General features: G+C 40.2%; 1 protein-coding gene across 1 annotated transcript in view; it reads right to left on the reverse strand.

Annotated features, from left to right (window-relative positions):
• Positions 1–21,699, reverse strand: part of lcor (ligand dependent nuclear receptor corepressor) — an 84,304-nt gene extending 62,605 nt beyond the window's left edge. Inside the window, exon 1 of the mRNA XM_061680026.1 lies at positions 21,522–21,699. Within this exon, the coding sequence (XP_061536010.1) occupies positions 21,522–21,618 (97 nt within the window). The 5' untranslated portion in view covers positions 21,619–21,699. The remainder of the gene's footprint in view (positions 1–21,521) is intronic.
• Positions 21,700–22,098: the final 399 nt, after the last annotated feature.

A 22,098-nucleotide genomic window follows, 5' to 3' on the forward strand; every position in this document is an offset into this window, starting at 1 on the left:
AAAAAGAAAAACCTTCTATCACAGTAGATTATTAACTGTCTTGCCAGTAGCAGTAGCGCTGCTGTCATTGTCGGCAGTAGAGGATGCAGTGAGTGAGTATTAAAGCAGTCCAAATAGTAAACTGTATTGAAATGTTGATTAATGTTCTTATCAATTACAGTAAAAAGCGTTTCGATGATTCACTTGTAGATCCTTGTAAATCCTTGTAAATAACTAAGGACTTTTTCTAGCTCAGGAAATAGGAGAATCTTCTCAAATTCACCACTTTTCAGTTGATAATAAACATTCATATTAACAATCTTTGGTGGTAAATATTATTCACTGGAGAGGTGAAATATTATTCACTGGACAGGTGGAAGTTACTAGTTACTGTACATAACTTTCACAGAATTGTAACAGATTTCAAAATAACAACAAAGTGGCCTAAATGCTGCACATTAGTCACCCTTTGTCAAAATTGCACATGCATGTATGCCGCGCTGAAGTACAATACTTGAGTTTATGTGGATGTGGAAGGCCCCGTGACTGGGTTTGCCTTGGTCATGTCAAATGACTGGCTATGCCACTGTGCCCAGCCAGCGACAGCCAGCCCACATAACCAAACTGTGACAGCATGGCACTAAGCTTGTTCGTTGACCCACAGCTATCTTGCTAGCTAGCAAGTTAGCTCAATTCAGCGCTATACATATACAGCGTAGGCTTCTCTCTCCCCATCGATTGCGAGGGATTCATGGCTGCGAAAGCCGGTGAACCTGTTTGCTCAGCCCGCAGCGAGCAGAGGCTCCTCCCCACTCGGAGCAAAAATTAAACGAAACTACCCCTCAGTTGTAGCGAGAGGGATCTCTAAGATAACCATGAAATTCCAAACTGTACTCAGGTAGACATTTTTACAGTGCAGGCATATATGCCGCGCTACCTCACGTCTCACCTGAGCATTTGTATTTTTTTAATTGCAGCCTTTGCGATTTGAAAATTGAATTCCATTACATTGCGATGTTGTATTGAATCCGATTAATCCTTCAGACCTAATTGAAACGGCATTAATTTGTTCCATCACCCAAAAGAACCACCACCATTTTTTTGCTACTTGTTTTTACAGACAAATGGCACTGGATTGTGAAATAACATAATAAAACACATTTAAAAAACAATGTAAAGAAATAAATTTGTTTCATTAAGTGCGCAGTTTTGCCTGGAGATACCTAACTTTGACATTTTTCGAGATAGGAGCTGTCGTTTGGCTGATTATTTTGCTTTGACTTGACTTTCAACCCAAAACAAAATATTGAGATAGTATGACCGCTGTGTGGTGGCAGCAAACTCAACTCACTTAACAAAAAGCTGCAGTTTGGCACACACAATAATTCTTCAAAAAAGAGGCTTCAAGCTGAGTTTACTTTAAAACATAAAACAAAGAGAATACATAATGAAGAACACCATTGATGGGCTAAAACTTAGCATTGATGGTGACGGTGTTCTTACTTACCCTTTAAGCAACAGATATGGGACCACAAACAGTGGAGCAACACATGTAGACAGACAATATCCCAATACTCACAGGCATATATTCTTTATTCTCTGTGAAAAAATGACTAATATTACAGCAGTTTACTGAGCCACTTACAGTAGTTGTAAAACTCTAAATCTCCGTTTGTGTCTGCATGACTTTATTATACAACCCCCTTGTGGCCGAGACACGCACATGAGAAGGTGCTGGAATGAATTAAACATGATGCACAACTTGACATTCTATGGAATTATGTTATCACTGTGTGTTTTTAGAAAGTACAATATTATACAGTGTTATTTTCCTTATTAAAAGGAACACGTAAAAAAATATTTTTGGGGGAGGGGGCTGGAACAGATTAATAGCATTCATTCATTTTGATGGAGAAGATGATTTAAGATATAAGTGTTATGAATGACGAGCTTGGTCACGGAACGGATCAAGCTCATATCTCAAGGCACCTCTGTAATTACTATATGTACTGTAGTATCAGTGTGTTGGATGTGTGCCTTTAAGAGGCGTGGCCAAATTTGTGACAGCAGGAGCTAAAGTTGGATTGGCCGGTTAGTCTGCGTGTGAGCGTGAATTGTGGCTTACACCAGCTCTTTGCGAGTGTTTTCATTTTCTATTTCTGTGTTTGCCCCGTTAAATAAGCGACTAACATTTGATTGGAAACTGTGGCTCTCCTTGCCCACATGCGAGGGCGTTACAGTACCTCAATAGTGCCATTTCTTTATTTTATTTTTTTTTTTTTTTAGATTAGATCGATTAGATTAGATCGTAACTCACAACACCAAGCAAAAACTTTTGAATTGGGGCACTTGTAAGTGAAGGTACCAATGTATTAGTACAGTTAAACTCAATAAAAAACATCCTGTTAAATTCATACTTCTCGACGGTGTCAATCCAATGTGAGTATTATTTTTAATCACGAATGCATCTCATTACATTTTTACAATTTAATGATTGGGTAAGCATAAGAAAATAATCATTAATTTATTTTTTAAAATTTAAATATTAGAAATTCTGCGATTGGCTGGCAACCAGTTCAGGGTGTACCCCGCCTCCTGCCCGATGACAGCTGGGATAGGCTCCAGCACGCCCGCGACCCTAGTGAGGAGAAGCGGATCAGAAAATGGATGGATGGATATTAGAAATTTTTTTTTTTTTTTAAAGTTGGGATTTGGGGAGAATTATATATAATTTATATTTTTATAAATGTATATGCAACTTGTCGGTAAGGGGCAATGCGGAAGCCATTTTGGAGGCTCAAGCGCTCACTGAGTGTAATGGGGCACGTGATATATAAACGCGCATGCGCACACACACACACACACACACACACACACAGCGCACACTTTCAGGGAGCATGCCCAGAAGAATATCTGACATATCACTGACCCAGACCTATACACACACACACACACACACACACACACACACACACACACACACACACACACACGCACACGCACATAAAGGGGGGAGGTTTAACAACTGGTCATAAATTTCCTTTTGAAAATCAAAGGTCTACTCTCTATTCTTAATTTGCTGCTGCTGCTGTGTGTGTGTGTATGTGTGTGTGTGAGCGAGTGTTTGCGTGATAAAGCGCACAGGCTTGTAGGAGTGGGGGTGGGTCTCTCCAGTCTAATAATATTGACACACAGGAGGAGCAGAGGAGGCCGCTAGCATGTATATTACATATTAGCCATAATTTGGAGGAATGTTCCCTTCATTGGCAGCGCCACACACACACACGCACATGTAAGCGTTTTGTGCAGGCGGTCCAAAGGTGTCCGGGTCCAAAGAGTGTGTGTGATAGGGGGAGACACACCTCAGCGCTTAAAAAATACACAAAAGTTGTTAAGGCTAATATGGAAGTGAACAGTGCAGGATTCTTATTTGCGCTTCAATGCACAACAACGTCACCTACTTTATTGTATCGTATAAATTATTAAATCATATATTGTATATTTATCGTATTTGCATTTTTGCTCGTGTTGTTTTCGATACTTTTGAAGATATAGTTGAAAGATAAGGTAGCGTCAAGGTAAGGGGTTGCAGTTGGGTTTGAAGTTCGGTTTTAAGCTTTTTGATTTGATTCATGAGGTCGTTCTTGTGGCGGCGGCGTGTAACATGATGGTGGCACGTCGCACAGGGCGGCCATTGTTGTGGCCGGGCGTGTTAATGCAACTACGAGAACTCGTTAAACACACAGCGTCTGGCAAAAAATGCTGATGTTCACGCTTGAAAAAATGAAAGGACCTCTCGCATGAAGGAAGAAGACATGCTGGACCACAAACTTGACAGACATTTTTTGACTCTTATATTAGCACAACACAAGCCCGATAAGCACATGATTTTCACTCTCTCAAGCCTACAAATCAGCACCAAAACATTTGATAGTCACCATTCAGGTTGTTTGGCTTCACAGCTTTCAACATGCCAAAGCACAAACGGCAGAGTCAAATGTCAAGGTCACAGCAATGTCAAACCAGTCGAATGCAAAATACCTTAGGTTTAACAGTTTTCAGCCGATCCTGGTTAAGCTTAGTGGATAGTATATCAGTTGGATAGTATATCAGGTAGATAGTGGCTCAGCTGAGTGTTTTTTGGTGGTGATTGGCTTTGATCTTAAGTAAATCGTTTGAGGGCCAAGTTTACTATTAACAAGGGCAAAATTAACTTAACTTAAAATTAACAGCAAACCACACTGAGTCATACCTCAAATTAAAGGAGTCAGTGAGAGCTTTGCAGATATGTAATTGCCGTGTTCACATAATAACCAGAAACCACGCTTTTCTACACTATACAACTTAAAAAGGATCACAGACTGAATTTGCAACAAATCACATTGAGTCGCACAGCAGATTATAGGCCTTGATGCTGTCTTTACAAATCTGAAATTACTTTTTACACATGCTCATGCACATGACATCATCATCAAACATCATGCTTTTATTTGCTCAATTAGGTCACCACTCTCCACCGCTCATTCAACTCACAAATTAGCTGAACTAAATTTGCAACAAACTACATCAAGTCATTTGTCTACTTAAAAGCGTTGATGAAAGCTTTTCAGATGTCTAACTAGTTTGTCAGTGTGCCCTAATTTGATGAAGTTATAGCAAAAACATGCTTTTTTTTTTGCTTGATAAGGTCACCACTCTCCACTGCCTATTCAACTCACTAAAGAGCACCAAGTGAATTTGCAAAAAACAAATACATTTATATGTCTAATTAAAGGCTTTGATGAGAGCTATCAAGATATGGAATTAGTTTGTCAATATGCCCTCATGTGATGATGTAAAACCCAAACACAAGCTTGACTATACTTCATTATCACCAGCACTTATTAAACTCACAGATTAGCCCGAACTAAATAGACAAATTGAGTTATAATTAAAGTCCTTGGTAAAGGCTTTCCAGACCTGTAATTAATGAGGGGATATACCCTAATTTAGTGAAATCATGACCAAATAATGCTTTTTTTATGCTTAAAACTCTCCACCTCTTATTAAACCTACAAATTTGACAGACTCAACCCACTCTCCCTTTGATGTTTCCAAGGAATTTGGAACCTGCCGTTCAAGTCGCACACTGACTCCATTGTTGTGACGGCGGGGTAAAAGACCACTGAGGAGATGAAAAACAACTTTAGAAAAAAAAAAAGATCATTCTCTCGCTAGAAGCTTGAGTCCACTTAGTCATCGCCACTTTGTCGTCTCTACTGTCATATCCATTCTGAGCTTGAACGCACACTAATAAATACACAGTGAGACTGTGAAGCCGTGACATTAGACATCGGAGGAGGCGTTCATGTTAAAAATAAAAAGTGTGACATTTGATGCCAACGAGAAAATATGTCGACTGTGCCCACGCGTCAATTAAGTACTGCGTCTGCAACTGCACACACACACACACACACATGCACACACTAAATAATATAGGGACAACAAAAGACAGAACACTAGCTGTAAGGAAGATGAGGAAAGTAAATCATTATATGCCAAGTTACAATGACACATTAGATTTGAGTGTTGTATGGGGCCATAGTGCTGCACCCTCCGAAGGTAGGACAGGGCAATATAGGACAGGACTGGACAGGACAAGGCTATCTTACAGCCATACTACCTTGAAAACACCCGATATTGTCTAACCTCCAAAACTAACTCTTAATCATTAGTTTAAAGTTAGCTAGCAATCCAGTAAATTACTACTACACTTTTCCTGTTCCCTGTCCGTCGCTGTCCTCTCCTGTCCTACATTGTCCTGTTCTTCCCTCACAGACTAACACCACTATCCCGTATAAAACTCAATCCCAATTTTATATGTAATATGCGTAGAATTCTTTGTCTTCTTTGTTTTTCCTACTGCTAGTGTCCTGTCTTTTCGAGTGTTTTTCAGCTGCAGGGACAGGGAGACTGGTTGCAATGGAAGAAAATATTAATACGGCCAAGTACAGGGATATCCTGGACAAAAATCTTCTCCAGAGTACCCAGAACCTCAGACTGGGCCGAAGGTTCACCTTGAAAAAAGAAAATGACCCTCAGCTAATACCAAAAGCAGTGGCTTCAGAACAACTCTGTGACTGTTTTTGAATGGCCCAGTCAGAGCCCTGACTTGAACCCAATTGAGCACCCCTGGAAAGACCTGAAAATGGCTGCCCACCAACGTTCACCATCCAACCTGACAGAACTGGAGAGGATCTGCAAGGAGGAATGGCAGATGAGTCCCAAATCCAGGTGTGAAAAACTTCACTTTAACTTGCTTCATTCCCAAAAAGACTAATGGCTGTATTAGCTCAAAAGGGTGCTTTTACTAAATATTGAGCAAATGGTTTAAATACTTATGGCTGTGTGATATTTCTGTTTTTCTTATTTAATAAATCTGCAAAAATTTCAACAATTCAGTTTTTTTCTGTCAATATGGGGTGCTGTGTGTACATTAATGTGGAAAAAAAATAACTTAAATCAGTTTAGCAAATGGCTGCAATATACAAAGAAGTGAACATTTTAAGAGCCATTCGCACGTTGCCTTCCACTCGGTAACAAGAAGCTACATGCTATCGACAAGCTACATGCTATTGAAAATTGATAGGCTTCATGCGAACTACTCCACTGTTACTGTCAACTACTGTGTATACGAACAAGCCTCAGCCTGCTAGCTGCCACTCAGTAACAAGCAAGTACATGCTAATAAGCAGAGGTTGGTAGTAACACGCTACATTTACTCCGTTACATTTCCTCAAGTAACATTTTCGATAAACTGTACTTGTCAGAGTACTTTAAATGCAGTGTACATTTTACTTTTACTTGAGTATGTGAAGAAGTATCAATACGTTTACTCCGTTACAATGATCGACATGCTGTTGGGTACTTTTATTTACCCATTCTTGCGTGTGCGCGTTTATTTTTAGACGCCATCTTCAGCTTCCGCATAGGGCACCCGTTGCGCCAATCAAATGGGATCACTAATGTCATTTGACTCCAATTCACCAATCAGACGACACAAGGCAGTCACATATTTCAGGCCAGCAGAGCAGTGGATATGGCAAAATTAGCTATGGTGTCGCACACGTAAACAGCAAACAGCTTCTTCATGAAGTAATTTAAGTGAATAAAGCAAATTATGTTTCTGTAGGGCCCAATGCATGTGGTTTTTGGGCAGTTAAAAATTGAAATGGTGGCAGGTGTGAGTCGACGCCCATACATTATTTTTTTATTTTATTTTATTTGATCTTCATGCTCAGATTTAAAACAATATATATCAGAAGTTACTCACAAATTTGCTACTCAAGTAAATATTTGGTACACAATGTACTACCTCTGCCCCAAATCTAGGTAAGCTTTACATCGTGTGTGTGTGTGTGCGTGTGTGTTTATGTGTGTGTGTGTGCGTGTGTGTGTGTGTGCGTGCGCGCGCGCACTCTCCTTTTGTTTCGCGAGTTACGTGACCCCTGGTTGGGTTTGGTTGGCTTCTTCTTTGGACATTCACACCATGTGAGCTCATGCAAGGTTGGGAGTATTTTGACTAAACACACATGCACGCCTGCATGCATGCGTGCGCACACACACACACACACATACACACACAATATTGACTTGGACCCGCCCGCCTTTTAGTGAATTCCTTTTTCAATAAAGGCCTCCTTTGTATGGAACGTCATATTTGAGCTGCTTTTTGTCCCACACAGCTTTTGATCATTGTCATGAAGTGTGTGTGTCTGTGTGTGTGTGTAAAAACCAGTTTGGGACATGGCGTATGATGCAAGGTGTGTGTGTGTGTGTGTGTGTGCTTGTGTGTGTGCTTGTGTTGGGTTGAGTTTTGTTTCTTGGAGGCTGAAGGTCAGCTGGTGGATTGTGTTTACGCTGGGAAGGATTTGTCCAAGAATGTGCGCTATGTGGAAGTTCTTGCCCCCCCCCCCCTCCAAAATGTGCAGTAATTTCTGATCTATAGTTCGGATTGTCTGGAAGATTGAAAAAAAAAAACACGGCAACAATGTATTTTTCTACATATGCGTTTCCTGTTTCAAAGATATGTTAAAAATTAAGAAAATGTTATAAATGCAACAATTGAAAATGTGTTGATGAGATACAACAGCACATAAAGTTTGTGGGACATGCAAATCAGAAGCTTCATGCTAGATGCTCCACACATACAATCAACGACATCACAACAGTTCTCCTTAGCTACATGCTAACTAGCAGTTAGACAACCGTAAAGCCATCAAAGGTTACACATGTTGTAAAAAGACAATCCTAAAAAGCCATAACTTCCCCAAAAGTTACTGCTTTGTCCTTCCTAAGGGTCCTCCTCATCCTGCCTCCTGCATTCACATCCTCCTCCTCGTACTCCTCCTCAAGCTCCTCCTCTTTCTGCATTCTTCTCCTCCACCCTTGTTCCCTGTTCTCGTCCCCCTCCTTCCTCATACTTCTTGTTCATGGCCAAGCGTAGCGAAAATTGATCGCTAATGAAATTACAGGCGGCGTCACCCGGACGTCCGTGAGCAATTAATGAATATTAAGAGGCAGTGCGTTCTGCGCTAACGAGACAATAATGACAATAATGGAGCTGAGCAGGCAGCTAAGTTGGCAGCAGTCATAGGGACAGGCCTCAGCCTCGGTTATGACTTCCACAAAGGAGGGTTTGTTCATTTATGTAAATATAAAGTAAAAAAGATGAAATCCTGACTGATTTGAACAAGCGTGGATTGGTTTTGCAGGATCAACCGCTGTAATGGAAAAGCAAATTTAATCCAGATCTGTTCAAGATTACATATTTTGTCGCATTGTAAATGCTTGTTCGTACAAACAAATATCAGATTTGTTGGGTTTGATTCAAGTTTAATTCAAATCTAATCTTGATTGAATATTCTCAATCTAAATGTGTCATGTTCAAACAGATATATGTCGAATGTTACCATATTTGTTGTGGTTAATTGAAAGTTTAATCCACATCGGATCCAGGCTTCTTATTTATTCCAATGTAAACAAAACATGTTGAGGCACTTATATTGCAGTCAAATGCTGTCAGATTTATTGTGGTTTTATTTATGTTTGATCCAGATCAGATCCAGATTGCATATTTTATCACATGGAAAGTGTAACATGTTTGGACACAGCTGTGAAAGGTTATCAGATTTGTAATTTTATTTCATTTAGCGGTATTATAAATTGCATAGACTCTAAATTGCCCGTAGGCATGACTGTGAGTGCGAATGGTTGTTTGTTTGTATGTGCCCTGCGATTGGCTGGCAACCAGTTCAGGGTGTACCCCGCCTCCTGCCCGATGACAGCTGGGATAGGCTCCAGCACGCCCGCGACCCTCGTGAGGAGAAGCGGCTCAGAAAATAGATGGATGGATAAATTGCATATTCGCAATGCAAACGTAACATCTTCATATGCTTTTCCTTTCCATTGTTTCCTTTAGTTAATGAATGAGACTCAAGTAGCAAACACTAAAGAAGTAAACAAAGAAATCGTGATTAAAAGTGTCACTTCACTTTTGCATTTAATGAGTTTAAAAGAAAAGCTTTTCCCACCAGCTGCTAACGGGTAATTTTTAGGTTTTCTGCTCATCTTGTTAATTAGATACCACACAAGAAGAAGAGGACAGGCGAAAGGATGCAGCGGCACTGCCGGCCAAAAGGGTCAAAGTCATATCCAGGTCAGAGTCCAGGTTTCTCGTGAAGAAACCATATCCATCCATCCATTCTCTGTACCTAGGGATAAGGATACTAGGGTCGCAGGTGCGCTTGACACTGGAGCCTATGGCAGCTGACTTTTGGACGAGAGGCAGGGTACACTCTGAAATGATTGCCAGCCAAATGCAGGGCGTATATAGACAAACAATCATCCACACTCACATTCACACCTACGGACAATTTATCGTTTTCAATTAACCTGACATGCATGTTTTTGGAATGAGGGAGGACACTGGCATACCCGGAGAAAACCCACGCAGGCACGGGGAGAACATGCAAATTCCAGAGCCCGCTAGAGCCCAGATTGGAACCCATGACTTCTGAACTGTGAGGTGGATGTGCTCACCAGTCGCTGCGAAGCGTCCCAAAAAAGATGCTTAAAAATGGTTTTGCGCCTCCTCCCCCAATTATTGTTCTGACTTGCAGATAATTAAACACTGTGGCAACCACAGACTAAACCACACTGAGGTGCTAATAGAAATGTATGGAGGCTGCCAATCAAACAATGAGGCATCACCGTTAAGGTGTTAACTTTTTTTTTTTCATTATATTGTCAGTCTTGATTTTTTTGGGTTAAATAAGAATTGCAAAGATGAACAAAAAAGTTGAGCGCATACCTCCACTAAAGCTTGAAAGTCAATTAGTCACCATTAGGATCTTAAAGGGGAACTAAACCTTAAAATTTCTCAAGCAAGAATACGTTGTATTTGCCAGCGCTCGTAAAAACACATTACTCAGATAAATATTGCGTTAGTGGAGTAAAAATTAAATGGAATAATAATGCGCCATATTGGGAAAACTCATTTTCAGATGCAGACCGGTATTGATGTTGAAGCGCAAGTAGTGCCTTGCCTGTTAATACAGCAGGCTATTGAATTGTGTTGGATGAGAGATTGTTGAGAGCGATAAGATTTATTCATTCGATCCTCTGTGCACCACGCATAAGTTGGAAAACGTATAGTACCCATCAGAGGACGTGTAGCAAAGACTAAGAGTTGTAAATCAACTTCTTGATGTGAAAGAGAACAGGGAAAATAAATCCAGATTAGCTCACAACTTGGTAACTATATGTAGAATGATGATGTTTATGATCATGGTTCATTATCTAACTTTTGTAATGTAATGAAATCAAATATGTAGCTAGTTGTTGTTGAATATTTACTAACTGTATTGTATTCTTAGTAAATAAAGCAGGCAGAAATTTATGAACATACAGTACGTCACATTCTCTCGAATTAGCACTCTCATAAGAGCGAAAAGACCTAAAAATGGCAGCCCACATCAACAAGTAGATGCGATTTTTTGAACATATTTTTTAGAATAAGTACTTCTTAGATTTACGGAAACAGCTGCTGCTATAGAAGAGATGCACATTTAGAATATAACAAAAAGTTTTGACATTGTGAGTTTAGTTCCCCTTTAAAAGCTGAAAGGAAATCCATCCAAATCCAAACTGAAATAAGATGTGACATAAATTTAACAAATGTAATCACATTTGATAGCAATAAAAGTCAGTTACAATTTTATTGCTCCAGCAGATTCGTAGTATGTCGCTAAATACTAAAACTACGCAAAAGGAGCTACCTCAGTTTTAATTAATGATGGACGCGTCGGAATACGTTGACTCCAGGAATCTATCCGACAAACTCCTGAACTTCTGAAATGTTTCCGTGAATCCACGATCACAACTAAAGTGTTGATTATGTGGCATTTCTTAAAAATGTGCTTCCAAGCAAACCTTATATGCAATAATAATAACATATAATAATAATTATACATTAAATACAAAAAAAGACAGATCTGATCCAGATTGCATGTCTACATTTTAAACATATGTTCAGACACTAATATCTGTGTTGAAAGTCATCAGATTTGTTGTGGTTAGTTTAAGTTGAATCCAGAATGTCCCAGATCTGATTCAGATTCTGTTTTTTTTTTTCTATTTAGTGGTCATATTAGTTGGCTTTCGCCAATGGCTCATACAGTGGGTACAGAAAGTATTCAGACCCCTTAAATTTTTCACTCTTTGTTATATTGAAGCCACTTGCTAAAATCATTTAAGTTCATTTTTTCCTCATCAATGTACACACAGCACCCCATATTGACAGAAAAAAACAATTGTTGACATTTTTGCAGATTTGTTAATAAAGACAAATTGAAATATCACACAGCCATTAGTATTCAGACCCTTTGCTGTGACACTCAAAATATTTAACTCGAGTGCTGTCCATTTCTTCTGATCATCCTTGAGATGGTTCAACACCATCATTGGAGTCCAGCTGTGTTTGATTATACTGATTGGACTTGATTAGGAAAGCCACACACCTGTCTATATAAGACCTTCCAGCGCAGGCTTTCATGTGTCTTACACTGAGGAGAGGGTTCTGTCGGGCCACGCTGCCATAAAGCTCCAACTAGTGGAGGGCTGCAGTGATGGTTGACTTTCTAGAACTTTCTCCCATCTCCCGACTGCATCTCTGGAGCTCAGCCACAGTGATCTTTGGGTTCTTCTTTACCTCTCTCACCAAGGCTCTTCAAGCCCAATTGCTCAGTTTTGCCAGACGGTTCTGGTCGTCCTAAGCGTCTTCCATTTAAGGATTATGGAGGCAACTGTGCTCTTAGGTACCTTAAGTGCAGCAGAATTTTTTTTGTATCCTTGGCCAGATCTGTGCCTTGTCACAATTCTGTCTCTGAGCTCTTCAGGCAGTTCCTTTGACCTCATGATTCTCATTTGCTCTGACATGCACTGCTAGCTGTCAGGTTTTATATAGACAGGGGTGTGGCTTTCCTAATCAAACACAGCTGGACTCCAATGAAGGTGTAGAACCATCTCAAGGATGAACAGAAGAAATGGAGAGCACCCGAGTTAAATATATGAGTGTCACAGCAAAGGGTCTGAATACTTATGGCTGTGTGATATTTCAGTTTTTCTTTTTTAATAAATCAGCAAAAATTTCAATTAAGTTTTTTTTTTCTGTCAATATGGGGTGATGTGTATACATTAATGAGGGGTAAAATGATTTTAACAAATGGCTGCAATATAACAAAGAGTGAAAGATTTAAGGGGTCTGAAAACCTTCCGTACCCACTGTAGATGGTCGTGAGCGTAACCTGTCACTTCTCGATAGCACGTAGCTTCTCAACAGCATGACATGGAGCAGCCTGCTTTGGACCCCCCAAATGCCCAGAGAGATGCCAATCTGTTTTTGAATCTGAGTGTGTGTGTGTGCGCGCGCACACATACATAATGAGCAGTCAGTGCGAAGATTTAGAGTGTATAGACCTCCCATTTTAATGCATTCGCCACAGATGTTTTTTTTATTTTTTTTTTTTATTTTTTTTTATTTTTTAAAGGAAGCAGATGAGAGGGTTGCAGTAGATCTCTGGATGTGGGGGTTGGATGTGGGGTAGTGGGGTGGTCCATCTGTGCATTACGATGGAAAGCATGGGGGGGGTGTTACTGAGGGGCGGGCGACATTTTGTCCTGCTTATGACCCGAGGGACGCAAGCTTACGTGATACGAAAACCAAGATGGCGTTTGTTCCTTTGGTGATCATGGAAATGTTTTTCTAATCGAAGCTGAGTTAGCATTCTACTCAGCGTCTTAGCTTAAAAGTCATCATACTAGCTTGTGAACTGGTTGAACACAAAAGCCAACAGGGCACAAAAAAAAAAACTGAAGCTTAATTAGCACTAGCTAGTGTGTTAGCTTGCAAGACCTCAAGCTAGCATGTTTGCTGGTAAAGGACACATAACAACAAAAGCACAAAAAACAACAGCAGATTCATTATTTGCTATAAAATAAGAAGCTGTCTTATCAAAGATAAATTAGCACAGTACCTACCAAATTATCTCAGACTAGCTCCTTGGTACATGCAGATGGTAGAACAGACAACAACAAAACCACAAGAGCACAAACAAACAACATATTAATTCATGTACTGTAAAAAGAAGTCAGTGAGCAGCTGGGTAACCAAAAGCTGAGTCAGCGTGCTAGCTAGCATGTTAGAATACAAGACCTCAAACTAGCTGGTTAGCTGGTGGAACACACACACAAAAACACTAAAAGCCACAAGAGCACAAACAAACAACAGATTAATTCATGTACGGTGCAAGAAGTTGGCTTGTCAAAGATGAGATAGCTTGCTATGTAGCATATTATCTCTCTACCATATCAGCTGAGGCAACACACAACCCGATAATACCTCAAAAGCACAAACATTCAACAACTTAATTCATGTAGTCTACTGTAAAATAGGATGCTGGCTAATTGAAGCTGAGTTAGCATTCTACCTAGTTTGCTAGCTTAAGCAACCTGAAACAAGCTGGTTAGGCTGGTATAACACACAAAGAAAAAACAGAACCACAAAAACACAAACAGACAAAAGATTAATTTACATATTGTTCATAAAAGTAACTAATCAAGGTTAGGTCGCACTGGCATGCGACCTAACATGTTATCATAAAAGACCTCAAACTAGCTGGTTAGCTCATCAAACACACAAATAAAGCCACCAGCCATAAGCTAAAACAGTAGAATTTGCCTCATCCTGCCACTTGGCTTAATGATTAACATAGTGTGTTTTGGATGACATTTAGCTTCCATCTTATCTGCTAACACATCACGCTAAGTGTGTGTGCACAGTTCACACACACACAAGGCGTGAAACGGCTGTGTGTTTAATTCAGCGTGAGGAGACGGGGAGTTGTTCATATATATTTAAAAAAATTATAAATAAAAACTACACAATCTGCCAATCACACACACACGCGCACACACACACAAACTGCATTAATTGCGTTTACAGTAAAGTACTCGTGTGTGTGTGTGTGTGTGTATAGGCAGTAAAGCCAAAGACTGAACAAAAGCCTGTGTTGGTGTTTTAAGAGCTAGCATCAATGCTAACATGAAGTCATGGCACAAGGAAAAGAAGATACTGAAATCGTCTTTTTGATCAATTTTTCTTACATTTAAAACATATGCAAGCCATGTAAACTGTCTTTCATTTTTCCCTGTCACTGTTAGTAAATGTACACTTTGATGGAAAAATGCGGCACAGTTATTGTTTTTACTTTTAAATTAGCGTAGCATCGTTTTTAGACTTTTACACATAAATAGCAACGTTGCGTTTAGAAACAGACACTATCAAAATGTTAGCATTTTCAGGCTGTCAACTACCTGTAAACTACCTGTCAACTGCCTGTAAACTAAAACAACTATGTGGATAATGTCGAAGTTAACTTCTCTAAGTAAGCAGGGACCGAAATTAACAGTGGCCCGGGGCCACTACATCACTAACTCGGGCCACCATGTACGTATAGAATCGGCCCTGCGCGGGCCAGTACAAGTTTCTAAAGTACCCACATTTTTCGCCCACCGAAAATGGCTCAAAACTGCATTTTCAGTGTCGGTCTGAAATTCTTTTATCACCGAAACATCCCATCCAAGACAGGAAGTTATGATAACACAAGGATTTCCTGAAGACGATTAACGAAGCTAACAAAGCTAATGCCGCTAGCCTTAGTAGAGTCATATGAACGGCAGCAGGACCACGGAATGGCAGCGAGGAATAAGGCCAGCAACACAAAATGAAGCTTCATCGCCCAATTATTATGTCCGATAATGTGCGGACAACAACTGTGTGCTAACGAGGACTTTATTCATCAAAACAAAACAAAAAAAGGCACCAACTAACAACACCATGACACTTTACGGCAGTGTCGTAACACTTGTCGGACACAATAGAGCATATGGCCGGCATGTGGTCATGTGTAAATCATAGATATCCTAAAAATGATTATGAATTATTTGTTTATGTCCCAGTATTTATTTATTTCAATGATAGCCCCTTGGGATGCATCATCTTATTTTCAAGCGGTTCCTTTCAACACATACAGATAATCACCAATATACAAAATAATAATTAAAAGTAAATCAAAATCATAACACACACACCTACAGACACAATGCTTCCCTAAGATTAGCCTCCCACCAAACAACCAGTATTTTATAATATTATCAATACATAATATCCATAGTCTGCACAACATCAGGACACTACATAAAGCATTGTTGGAATGTCAGTGCTCAGTAAAGATTCTAATAATTTTGTAATTGAAATTATTCTTTGAAGAATTGTTATTAATTTGCCCAATTGTAATGCCTTGATTTTAGTCAGTTTACCACCGCCATTAATGCAATTATACAACCCAAATTCCAATGAAGTTGGGACGTTGTGTTAAACATAAATAAAAACAGAATACAATGATTTGCAAATAATGTTCAACCTATATTTAATTGAATACATTTAAGATATTTAATGTTAAAACTGATATACTTTATTGTTTTTAGCAAATAATCATTAACTTTGAATTTTATGGCTGCAACACGTTCCAAAAAAAGCTGGGACAGGTGGCAAAAAAAAATTGAGGAATGCTCATCAAACACTTGTTTGGAACATCCCACAGGTGAACAAGATAATTGGCAACAGATGGGTGCCATGATTGGGTATAAAAGGAGCTTCCCTGAATTGCTCAGTCATTCACAAGAAAAGATGGGGCGAGGTTCAGCTCTTTGTGAACAAGTGCGTGAGGAAATAGTCAAACAGTTTAAGGACAATGTTCCTCAATGTACAATTGCAAGGAATTTAGGGATTTCATCATCTACAGTGCATATCATCATCAAAAGGTTCAGAGAATCTGGAGAAATCACTGCATGTAAGCGGCAAGGCCGAAAACCAACATTGAATGCCCATGACCTTCGATCCCTCAGGCGGCACTGCATTAAAAACCGACATCAATGTATAAACGATATCACCAAATGGGCTCAGGAACACTTCAGAAAATCAATGTCAGTAAATACAATTCGGCGCTACATCCGTAAGTGCAACTTAAAACTCTACTATGCAAAGCTAAAGCCATTTATCAACAACACCAAGAAACGCCGCCGGCTTCTCTGGGCCCGAGCTCATCTAAGATGGACTCATGCAAAGTGGAAAAGTGTTCTGTGCTCCGACGAGTCCACATTTCAAATTGTTTTTGGAAATTGTGGACGTCGTGTCCTCCGGGCCAAAGAGGAGAAGAACCGTCCTGACTGTTATGGACGCAAAGTTCAAAAGCCAGCATCTGTGATGGTATGGGGCTGTGTTAGTGCCAATGGCATGGGTAACTTACACATCTGTGAAGGCACCATTAATGCTGAAAGGTACATACAGGTTTTGGATCAACATATGCTGCCATCCAAGCAACGTCTTTTTCATGGACGCCCCTGCTTATTTCAGCAAGACAATGCCAAACCACATTCTGCACGTGTTACAACAGCGTGGCTTCATAGTAAAAGAGTGCGAGTACTAGACTGGCCTGCCTGCAGTCCAGACCTGTCTCCCATTGAAAATGTGTGGCGCATTACGAAGCACATTATGAAGCGTAAAATATGATATTATTATATATATATATATATTAATATTATGTTGACCAGCTGAAGCTGCACATCAAGCAAGAATGGGAAAGAATTCCACCTACAAAGCTTCAACAATTAGTGTCCTCTGTTCCCAAACGTTTATTGAATGTTGTTAAAAGAAAAGGTGATGTAACACAGTGGTTAACATGACCCTGTCCCAGCTTTTTTGGAATGTGTTGCAGCCATAAAATTCTAAGTTAATGATTATTTGCTAAAACAATAAAGTTTATCAGTTTGAACATTAAATATCTTGTATTTGTAGTGTATTCAATTAAATATCGGTTGAACATGATTTGCAAATCATTGTATTCTGTTTTTATTTATGTTTAACACAACGTCCCAACTTCATTGGAATTGGGGTTGTAGATATATATCACTTATTTCGACATACTGTTTATGATATGATACATGTAAACACAAATGAAGCGTAAACATCGGCTCTGGTCATCTATGGTAGCTCTCTTATGGTAGATATCGTGTCAAACAAAAGACAAATGTAGAGTGCAGACATTTAATATTTCATTTACTTTGTCCCCTTCTCCTGCCCTGAGGCTCCTGTTTTGCTGAATGCAGAAGTTGGTTACACATTACCCCTATGTGAAGTAGCATAGCATAACATCCTTTTTGGCATTTAAATGTAAACAAGTGATGTTATTTTAATAATGTTTTTAGCCTTTTGTACTAAATTATAATTGTATGACTATGTGCACAACAGTCAAAATATCTTCACTTTAATTTACAAAAAAAATCAGGCCATCAGTCAAGAGACCCGTTTGTTGATGAAGTTCGATCCGAGCTCACATGCTAACACATAGCGCTCATCACTTGAGTACACGTGAGGCTGCGCCTGGCCGCTAATTAGCCCTCAAACCCACAAATATGTCAGCCTTGAATCCCTGTTGATAAATGTTCTCTTAAAAGCCTTAAAATCGCCACTACCGCAGAGACTGGAAGGAAATAAGGAAGGAAGGAAGGAAGGTTGGACGGACGGACGGAAGGAAGGAAGGAAGGAAGGACCTGCCACGAGCTGGGAATCCCAAAAGAAAGCACTTCCACAACCATGACACATATCCCAAAGTGGGACACAAAATGGGAAGAGGGTCACTTATTAAATGGACAACTACAGCGATAGAAATAACATAACATCTCACAGCTTCATTAGATAACGAGCAAAGATATATATAGCATAGCACAACATACATACAATACGATATGCTGTAGCTTGATGGACAGAGTACAGCATATCATAGCTTTACAGCTACTATAGCTATCTAGGTACAGTAAACACAGCACATAATATAGCATTGAATAGCATGAATAGCATATAGATAGATATACAGTTTAGCTGGGCTTGACAGTAGGTATGTTACTGAAAATGTCAAACCACCTGTACATCAAAATAGAGGATATCAGTGGATATAGATTTGAAACGAACAAAATGAGCCCGGGTTTGTAAGAATGGGATACGGATTAAGAATTTTTTGCCACTTTTTATGTTGCAAATTGGCCCAAATTTACTTGTCCAGAAATCAATGTAAGTCAATCGGAAATGAGTGACCGAAACGTTGACACTTTGGTAGAAAAATGCCCCTATGTTTCTTATTAGTTGAGATAGAAATGTGATGTTTAAACAGGCCATTTTCAGATTTGTCAATGCCGGCGTCCACTCGAGCTATCTCATTCCAGGCCACACCAAGAGCAAGCCCGTCGTCAGATTTACTTCAAACTTCACAGAAAATAAGAATAGTTCATCACGTCCATATAGTTTTCAATCATGTCCGAATCATATGAACGTGTGATTTTGGACGCCGAAATCGAGGAATATTTTCATCATTGTCAGAAACACAGAAAATCTCATCTGACTTGAAAATTTCAAAAACGAGGTGGTAAAGGGATTTCCCAACAACGTCAACGGAAAAGAACAAGGATGACCTTGCACGAAACAATGAGTAAATTCGATTTTGGTGGACCTCTGCTAAATCCAAGTGCCGAAAATCCGTCACAGTGAAATGGAAAGAAAATGGCGGACAGTTTTCTGGATTTAGGAACATACCTATAGACAGATAGTTTTATACACAATTATCATTCTAAATTTATCAATAAATGAAAATAATATGATAAAATGGTGGAGTATAAAATAGCATAGCATCTAAATTAGGTAGCTAACCACTACAATACAGTGTAGCAGATGGATGGATGGATGGTCGGCGTGAGAAATATATATCACCGATATAATCATGAACATTGCTTTAACGATGTGCAATTTTACATTATCAAGTATTCATACTGTCTCGAAAAGAAAGCAACCGAACAGGTGCAAGGATAGCATAAGAGGAAGAGAGAAAGGAGGAAGTGCATAAAGTCTTCATTTGCCGAATCAGCGGACATGATTCAGTCATGTGACTCAACGGCAAGCAAAACAAACTCTCACTCTCAAATTAGTGGGCCGACTCCAAGCAACCTTTTCAGGAGTTCAGCATTTTAACAAGTGGGTGAATGGTTGCTATGGACCTCAATGGAACGCATGTATAGTTTTTTTTGTTGGCCAACAGGAAAATGACACAGGCCACTTGATGTATATGCTGGCTTCCAAAACGCGGCCAGTTTTAAAGTGAAACGAAGAGAATGGTTACTGGTCGTGCTGTTTCGATCGTATATACACTGGAGGATTTATTCAATTTGAATATCATTTACAAAGAAAACTGCGATGTCAAAGACAGCTAACCTGACTGCTGGTGAGGCTAATGGAGGAGCTAGCTGGCATAGCCCTATGATCGGACTGTAAGTAAATATCTCACTATCCCGTCATTGATCACCCACTGCTTTACTTATAACTATTACCAATACCAGCTGCTAAACTTGTCGCCAAGAATAAAAAAAGATTCTGTGGTCATGACCTCACATATCATTGTCATAGGTAACTAGTAACTGTATCGGAATACTGTATATTTCTAAAGTAACCCTCCTAACCCTGAGTATGAGGAATATGTAAAACTTTGCAATTCCACAAGCACGACTACCACTAAAGAAAAGATAAGTAAATGTGCACAACACACTCAGAAAAACCTCACCTAGTCATTTAGCAAACACGTCCAATATGGTAAAGCAAGCGAAGGTTGGCAAGACATAAAGACTGCCATCAACTACATTTCTTTCTGCAGTGTTCTAGCCAAATTTGTATGCCAGTGTGTGCTGTAGTGACAAACCCAAACCCAGCCATAAAATTCTAAGTTAATGATTATTTTCTAAAAAAAAATAAAGTTTATCAGTTTGAATATTAAATGTGATGTCTTTGTAGTGTATTAAATTAAATATAGGTTGAACATGATTTACAAATCATTCTGTTTTTATTTATGTCTAACACAACGTCCCAACTTCATTGGAATTGGGGTTGTAGATTACATGGAATAAATTAACTACCTTGATGAGGACTTAAAGTGACATTCCTAATAGAGATCACTCCCTCCTCATCATCCTCATCCTCTCATGAAGCGCTTTGTTGGCAAAAAATCTGATGGGAAGAGAGTGGTTTGTAAGTAGGTGACGGTTCAATGCGCAACATCTGGACATTGCTGCTCCCCCAAAAAAATAAAAAATAAAAAATAGAAACCACCACCATCCCCACCAATGCCGCCTGTATTGCACTCCCGCTTTCCCGCACGGGGACACTGTAAAAGGCGGATTAGGCCGGCAAGGTCGCGGGATCAGAGACGGAGTGGACGAGAATCTTGACATAACATCGGGACAGCTGGATGTAACCAGATTAAATCCCCAGCTAATGAAATACACCAGAAATGGATGCTGAGGGCGGGGGAAGAGGACCAGGAGTGAGAGGAGAGGGGTTCCAAAATAAAAACACATGCACAAAGAATACAACAACAACAACAACAATAAAGAAACACTTCAAACTGGGCATAATAATTTCTTTTAACATTCCCAGTGGAGCAATGCGCGCTCCCAAAAAGCCATTAAGAAGGGAGGGAGAGAGGTGGGGGGCGGGGGGACTCATGTTTGGAGATCGGGAGCGCGCACGTCCTCCTCCCTATTACCAAAAAACCCGGCCGGTGCGCGGGCACGCGGGTCCAGTGGCCACGCTGATTGGCCGAGGCGCGGCTCCGAGGAAGCACGTGACGCTTAGGATAAATAAACAATCTCGAGAACGAAACGCGTTAGAATCCAAAATGAAAAATAGTGGGGAAAAAGACGGGAAAAGAATCGACCGCTTTACGACAACACGAACGCGCGCGAAAGTTCCAGAGCGTCCACTACACGCGCACATAAATGCAATGACAGCTCCACTGAGTCGTTTTCCCAGACACGCGCACACACGCAATTCCAAGCGAGCTTACCTACACAGTGAATGAGTTTATGCCTCCACGAGTCAAGCTCCTGCCGAAAGCCGCGCCTCTCTAGTGTGCATTGCTGCCGCTTGCACAGACTCGCCATTTTCTGTCGGCCCCTCCCGTGGGCGCGCACATACTGCTGGGCGCACGCGTCACCCTCGCTCGCTCTTCTGACGTTGGGTGGAGTGAGATTTGAGTGGACCGGACTGCAGCATCCCCCCTTTCTATACCTCCCTCTCTCTCTTTCGTCCCACCCACCAGAAAAGATCCCCCCTCCCTCCCCCCTCTTCCTCCTCCATCCCTCCCAGCATCTCTGCAGCCATTGGTCGTCCTCAGGGATGTTTGTCTCTCTTTTTTTTAATGTTGTGTACGCGCACCAAATGTGGCCTGGCTTACAGGGCCCGATGTGAGTCAAAGGGCGCTGGTGCCGGCGGATTTAAAGCGTAGAGACAAGGCGCATTGTTTGCGCCCCTGCACCACATGTAAATAAGCATCGGTTTGCATACAAAGGGGTTTGTTTTAAGTCCTTGTAGTCGTCATAGCTGTGGCTGAATGTCCTAATACTGCCTTTTAAATGTATGTT

Source organism: Phycodurus eques, chromosome 6 (assembly GCF_024500275.1).
Source record: "Phycodurus eques isolate BA_2022a chromosome 6, UOR_Pequ_1.1, whole genome shotgun sequence".
Taxonomy (NCBI): Eukaryota; Metazoa; Chordata; class Actinopteri; order Syngnathiformes; family Syngnathidae; genus Phycodurus; species Phycodurus eques.